The sequence below is a fragment of the Phocoena sinus genome, chromosome 15 (assembly GCF_008692025.1).
Source record: "Phocoena sinus isolate mPhoSin1 chromosome 15, mPhoSin1.pri, whole genome shotgun sequence".
Lineage (NCBI taxonomy): Eukaryota > Metazoa > Chordata > Mammalia > Artiodactyla > Phocoenidae > Phocoena > Phocoena sinus.
In genome coordinates this window covers 14,824,398-14,831,325 of record NC_045777.1, presented here as the reverse complement: position 1 = coordinate 14,831,325, position 6,928 = coordinate 14,824,398, and the positions used below count along the sequence as shown (strand labels likewise).

The 6,928-nt window shown below is 60.6% G+C and overlaps 1 protein-coding gene across 1 annotated transcript in view; it reads left to right on the top strand.

Moving 5' to 3' along the window:
• The first annotated feature begins 1,072 nt into the window (after positions 1-1,072).
• Positions 1,073-6,928, top strand: part of SLC12A5 (solute carrier family 12 member 5) — a 30,327-nt gene continuing 24,471 nt past the window's right edge. Inside the window, 2 exon segments of the mRNA XM_032606676.1 lie at positions 1,073-1,139; positions 6,815-6,909. Of these exon segments, the coding sequence (XP_032462567.1) occupies positions 1,088-1,139; positions 6,815-6,909 (147 nt within the window). The 5' untranslated portion in view covers positions 1,073-1,087.

Genomic DNA, 6,928 nt, shown 5'->3' with positions numbered 1-6,928 from the left:
TCATTCTCCCCTCCCCCACTCTGTTCCTGGCCAGCCTCCGACCCGCCTGCCCTCCCTAAAGGCTGCACCATCCCCAGTGGGGAGTCAGCGCTCCCTGAAACCTCACTGCTGCCTTCTCTCTTCCTCACCACCTCTCCTTCCCAGGGTCATTCCACAGTCAGAGGGTCCTTGTCTTTGGGCTCCAGTGATTTGCCTTGGAGGTGAGATGCTAAGACTTCCATCAGTCTAAGCACAGTAAAGTGTTCACTGCAACTCCTCAGATTCATGCCTCCCATTTCAAGACAGGATGAGCCAGACAGTTCAGCCAGTGACCCTGAACCCCGCGGGGGCAGCACAGTGCTTCGGTTAAAAGCTCTGGCCTCCACACATCCCTAGCTCCAACCTCTTGAACAGTGATTATGGGAGAGGGTCTGGTTCTCCACCGTTCTTCAGGGCTGGCCTTCCCAGCTTTGCAGACAGGCTCTCCAGGGACCCATATTCCATGGCGCCCTACCCCTGCCGCCTCAGCCCCCCTCATCTTCCCTCTAGGGGGCGGATGACCCTCGACCAGGCAGCCTCTGCGGGGCCGCCTCCCCGCGGCCGCGACCTAGTTCCCTGCCGTTATTTTTAGGGCGCGGGATGGCACCTGCCCACGTGCCGGCCCCGCCTGCGCCGGGAGAGTGGGGGGCGGGCGGAGCTACGTCTGCTCAAGGGAGGCGAGGTCCCCATCCCCCGCAGCACCCTCTCCATCCCACCCGCGCAAGCCCCCAGTTTTCGTGCGAGGGGGCCTCCAAGAGCGCACTGCCCGCCCCTTGTCCCCTCTTCTTTCTCCCTCCCGCGCTCCCCCCCGCAAAACCCCGCCAGTGGCTCATGCCTCCTGCATACGGGATGAGGCGAGCAGCGCCGCCGCTGAGAGGGGGCGCGCGCGGGTGTGAGCGTGTGTCCGTGTGCGAGTGTGTGTGCGCCGGGCGGGCGGGCACTGCAGCTTCTTCCTCCGTGGAGCGGAGAGCGAGAGAGAGCTAGAGCGAGCGAGAAAGCGGCGGAGGCAGGCAGAGGGGCGCGGGTGAGGCGCCGCAGCCATCCCCGGGCCCGGCGCCGCGCCGCCACCATGCTAAACAACCTGACGGACTGCGAGGACGGCGATGGGGGAGCCAACCCTGGTAAGCAGCGGTCCGGGGGCGGCGAGGAGAGGAAGCGGCTCTGGGGTTAGAGGCAGAGCGGGGGCCGCCTCCTTCAGAGGAGAGGCGGGGATTGACCGGGGCGGTGGGCGCCCAAGGCGGCCTGGAGCCCAGCTCCATTGGAATGCGCCAGGCACTGTACGAGGTGCTGGAATGCGCCGCGCCCGGGGACAGGGCTGGGGGCCAAGGGGCTGCCATTGCCCGCGGCCCGGGGGCAGACGTGGGGTAGCTAAGCGGGGGAGGCGGTGGGAAGGGGTTGGAAGAGCTAGAACGGGCTGACGTGTAGCTCGACGGGAGGGAGGAGGGCTCCTCTTCCCGAGGAGGGACCCTGGCGTCCTGGCGCAGAGCGCGGGGGTTGCGGGGGGCGCAGTCTGCGGCAGTCACTCGCTCTGAGTCTTCCAGCTGAAAGATGGGGGGAAGGTGCCTATGGGGGGATTGGAGCCATATGACAGCCCCCGTCCGGCTGCGGCGTCTCCTTAAGGGGTCACTTGATGCGGTCCGGGCCTCCTCCCCCAAAGCTGCCCGGGGTCCGACCTCAGACCGAAGCGTACCCCCTCCGGGGATTTTCAGCCCTACTTTGCGGAATCTCCTTCTCCCTCTCGCGTTCCCGTGGCTTTGGGACGGGAAGCAAGATCACCCTCCTTCCTCCCCCTCCCCTTCCTCTGGGTACCCTGGCATAGCAATGTGGTTTCGAGGGCGGGGCCGGGGAGAGTCTTTCCTGTCAGCTCTGCTAGCTTCCCCAGTGAGGCCTCGGGAATGGGGTCCCAGCGGCCGAATCCCTGGCGCCGTGGCGCGGACACTGCGGACGCGCTGCGGTGGGTGCGGAGACTCGCTAGGAGCCGAGGGGCTTGGAGCGAGTCCGTTCGCGGCTCCCCACTCTCCTCCGCGCTTTCCCTGCTCCGAGGTCTGCGAGGCCAGCCACCCCCTCGGGCTCTCGGGCCCCCCGCCGCCCCCCCGCGGTCTCAGCCACCCAGCACGGCTGTCAGCCGCCCCCAGCCCCCACCCTCCAGCGGCGCTGCGTCCCTTGCGCACTAGCCCGCCTCCCGCTCTGGCTGTCTGCGCTCAGCGCCTCAAACGCTCCCCTGGGCATTGCTTGACCCTCTGGGCCGAGACTCCTGCAGACCTCCCCCAGGGATGGCCCAAGGCTGAAAGAGCAGGGTCTTCCAGGGACTGGCAGCCTGGCCTTGAAGTCCTCCGGATCCTGGGTCCAAGTCAGAGCCAAGGGGTCGCTTGGGAAGTCTGTGGACACCAGGGTCCCCGATCCTTTGTCTGACACCCCTTCTTCCTCCCTGAGGCTGAGTACGGGTAGGAACTACTGGCTGCCTAACTCATCCATCTCCACAGTCACCCTGAGGTTACCTCAGTCCGCAGCCGCCCCCCTCCACAGCGGGCTTAGGCCGCGGGAGGGAGGGGGTTTGGCAAAGTCGAGTCCGCAGCAGAGCCCGGCATCCCGCCGCGGTTCCTAGGGAACGAAGGGGGGCCATGTCCACCTGGGATCCCCTTCAGATGTCACCACTCTGAGGAGGGGCCTCTGCTCCCGCAGACACGGGGTATGGGTCCAATCCCCCAGTCCCTGCTTTCTCTACCCCGAGGATGGCGTCTTACTGGGCGCCATGGGATTTCCATGGGGTCTCACGTGGCCTAGAAAAGTGGCCTCTGTGTGTGAAGCAGTAGTCTAACTAGGAACTCCCTCAGTTCTACCCCCTCCCCATAAGTTTCCCAGACTCTGAGTGTAGCAGGCTCGTGGGGAGACTTTCTCCCTAGATATCAGTGTCCAGGATCTGGAACTAGAGTGGCCAGGACCTGGGTCTGGCATGTTGGGTCCCAGAGAGAGAAAGAAGGCCTCCCAGTGGTGCCTGGAGACGATGACAGGCGGCTCTAAGGACCTCCTGGGCTTGAGGGAAGACCACCAGGCCGACAACCACTGGCATCTCTGAACTTAGGTTCTTGGAAATGTAGGAGGGGACCCTTGGTCCTGACCTCGGGGAGGTGGGAATGACCAGAGTAAGAAGGCTCCTCTGGACGAAGGGACACAAGGATATTTATTGTCTCTGGCCCCCAGGTCTCCTTTCCTCTTGGGGTCTGACGCCTTCCCCTACTCCCCCAATCTGGCTTGGGGATTCCCCCAGGCCTGGCCCCAGGCCCCCAGGGGAGGCTCCTTAGCCCGCGCCGCTAGCCTGTTTCCTCCCCGGGAGCTCTGGCCGCCGCCGCTTAATTGAAAGCCGATTCGGGCGGAGAGCTCCCAGGGGGCGGCGGGGGTGGGGGCCGAGAGGGCTCAGCCTCAGTCTGGCCCTGCCTCTCGCGCGCGCGCTGCACGGCGCTCTCCCATCATCCTGACTCCTGGCTCTGGGGAATCAGGGCGAGTTCCCCCTTCGTAGTCCTGCTCCTCTGAGAACTGATGAAGCTCACCCCTCCCCTTCAACCGGTGTTCCAGGGAGGGGACGAAATCAGCCCTGGCAGACGAGACCGGGGGCCTGGCGTCCCACCCAGGCGGCGGGTGGAAAGGCGGGACCCAGGACAAGCCTACGAACCGCCCCTTCCCCTGCCCTCATCTCGGGGCTGCGATCCGGCCGGGAGTCCGGCTCCGCGCCGCGCGTCGCGTTACATAAGCCGCTGCGGGCGCGTGGCCGGCTCTGCTCCGCGCGGCGCTCTCTGCCCGCGCCGTCGCCATGGAGACCGGCGCGGAGGTGCTTCGATGCCGGGTCTCGGGCCGGGACGCCCCCCATCCCCGTCCTGCACGCGCCCCGCGCCCCCACGAAGGAGGAGGGGAGGGGGTGTGAAAGGAATGGGGGGCTCTCGTGTCTGGTTGTCCTGCCCCTAAGAGCGGACGCTGTGGAGAGAGGGACCCAGTCCCACAGGAGACAGGGCCCCTAAATCTTGCTGCCGGGGAAGGCGTGTGGGATAGGGAGCCCAGGCTGGACGGGGTACCACGTCTATTAGTAATCGTAATTGTAACAGTAACAGCAGTAGCTACACTTAGGTGCCGGGCACGCCCAACAGGCATTATTTTACTTAATCCCCACAACAGCCCTATGAGTTAAATACCATTATTATCCCTTTGCAAAGTAGGAAACTGAGGCTTAGTTTAAGTGACTTGCCCAACGTGTCGACACAGCCACCGAAGTTGGGACTGGAACCTAAATCTCCTTGGCTCCAGCCTGTTTTCTTAACCATCAAGAAATTTCTTCTTACCTCATCCCCCTTCAACCTCTCTAGTTACCACCGTAGTGTGATAGGAACATCTTGCCAGCATTTTAAAAGGAGGAGGGACCCACCTCACTTTTATTTCTCCTTTTCTCTGGCCCCAAACAGCTCTTCTGAGACACTGGGGGTCAGGAAGGGAGCCTGGGGGAATTCACCTCCACAGACTTTTTCCTGAGCACCTATTACATGCCAGGCTCCCACTGGGAGGACCGGTCTGCGAGTCCCAGGAACCCACATATGTGAGGAGAAGAGTGAGCTGGTGGAGGCCCCTGTTGGGAGCAGAAGTTCTTGGCTTGATGAGTGAAGTGGAGATGGTGACAGGAGACGGTGGTGGGTTTCCCTTGAGGATGTGAGGCATCACTTCCACAATTTTGAGTCGGGATGAGATTGGTTATAGCAGGTCATGCTCTGGGGATGGACCCTGGCTGAGAGATGAAGGAAGGTTTCCAGGAGGAGAGGCTGGGGAGGATTTGGGGAGATGGGGAGAGAGAGAGGGACCAGGAGATGAGGGGACAGGACATTCAGAATATGTAGGGCCTCAGCTTCACTTCTGTTTTGGTCATTGGAGAGTTTCTCCAGAGTCCAAAGAGATGTCTACTGCTGGGGTTCAGCCCTGAAACTGAGAAAGTGTGATGGCTGAAGCCAAGGGAGTGTGTCTGTGGAGGGCCCCTTACATCTCTTTGGAAGGACCCTCTCCTTAATGCCCTAGAGGCTTTCTTCTTGGATGATGATCTCCAGGCACACGGTTTCACACACTTCCTACACGCCTTTTCATGGGCTACCCCCATGTCTTCCTCCTGTCTGGCCTCTCTCCTGGGACCCAGACTGATCCGTACATCCAAGTGCTTCTGGACATATTCACTTGGGTGTCCTATAGCGCCTCACCAGCAATCAAATTCAGCAACTTCCCCACCCCCAATCGCCTTCTTTCCCCTGTTTATTTATTTTTATTTATTTATGTTTTTGCAGTACGCGGGCCTCTCACTGCTGTGGCCTCTCCCGTTGCGGAGCACAGGCTCCGGGCGCAGGCTCAGCGGCCATGGCAGGCTCAGCGGCCATGGCTCACGGGCCCAGCCGCTCCGCGGCATATGGAATCTTCCCGGACCGGGGCATGAACCCGCGTCCCCTGCATCGGCAGGCAGACTCTCAACCACTGCGCCACCAGGGAAGCCCTCCCCTGTTTATTAAATAGCACCATATCTACCCATTTACCCATGCTAGAAACCCAGGCCTTATCCTAGATTCCTCCCTCCCACATCCTCAAATATCTGGCATAGAAATGTGTGCCAATAATTCTGGAGTCTATTCATGGTTCCACCCTGCTTCTGGTCTGGGTATCATTGGTCCTTGCCCAGATTTCTGAAAGTCCCTAACTAGCTTCTGTATTCTTCATCTAAAGACCAGAGCAATTGCTCTAAAACACAAATCTGTTCATGGTGTTTTTTTGCCTGAAACTCTTCAATGACTTCCCATTGTCCTCTGGATGAAGTCCAAAATCCTTAACATGGCCGGCTAGTCGTTTAAGGACCCGGCCCGCAGTTACCTTCCTAGCCTCTTTTTTTTTTACATGCTATTCCCCATCCTTGCCCCCCACCCCACCGTACCCCTTCCTTAGACTCCGGCCGGATTCAAGCTTCCTCCAGCTCCTCTGACCCACTCCTCTCACTCTCACCTCTGGGCCATCGAACATGCTGTTCTGCTGTTCTATCTGCCTGGAACACCCTCCCGCCTCCCTCCCAGTCTAGCTCTTACTCATCCTTCAGTTCTCAGCCGACACGTCACTTCCTCTGGGAAGCCTTCCGTGACCTCCCAGGCCGGGCTGAACGCTTCTCCTGTGTTACCACAGCTCTTCTTTCATATTCTACCGCGGACCTTATCCTCTGGGTTGGAAATTCCTGGCTGCTGTTTATCTCCCCTGCCCTTTGGGTTTCCCCAAGGGCTGGGATGGTGTCTTATTCTGTGTTTTACTCCCCCACGCCCATGCCCACGCTGGCACACAGGAGACATCCAGTAAATACTTTGTTGACTGAAGATGAATGAGGGACACAGGAGATGCCAAAGGGGGGGGTCACTCTTCCAAGAGGTGGAGTATTCCTTGGGGCCTCAGCTGCAGGGTTCTCTGCCTTCCCCCACCCCCAAACAGCAGGATGGGCTAGTTGTGGTCAAGGAGGGGACGCTGGAGAGTCTAGGGTGCCCTGGTGAATGAAGTAGGACCCCCAAGAGCAAGGGAGCACTTCCACGTTCATTAAATACCCTGTACGAGCCAGGGAGCGCACTAGGCTCTTCGTATGCGCTGTCAACTAAAATTCTGCAAGGGAGGTAGTATTAGCTCCAGTTTTCCAATGTGCAGACCGAGGTTCAGAGAGTTTAAAGCTGGCCACTCAGCTGGACGTCCAGGTATGTGGGCCACAACCAGCTCGGTGCCAGGCCCCCTGACTCCTCCGCCTTCTCAGGTGATGGCAACCCCAAGGAGAGCAGCCCCTTCATCAACAGCACCGACACAGAGAAGGGGAAGGAGTATGATGGCAAGAACATGGCCCTGTTTGAGGTGGGTTGCCAGGGGAGTT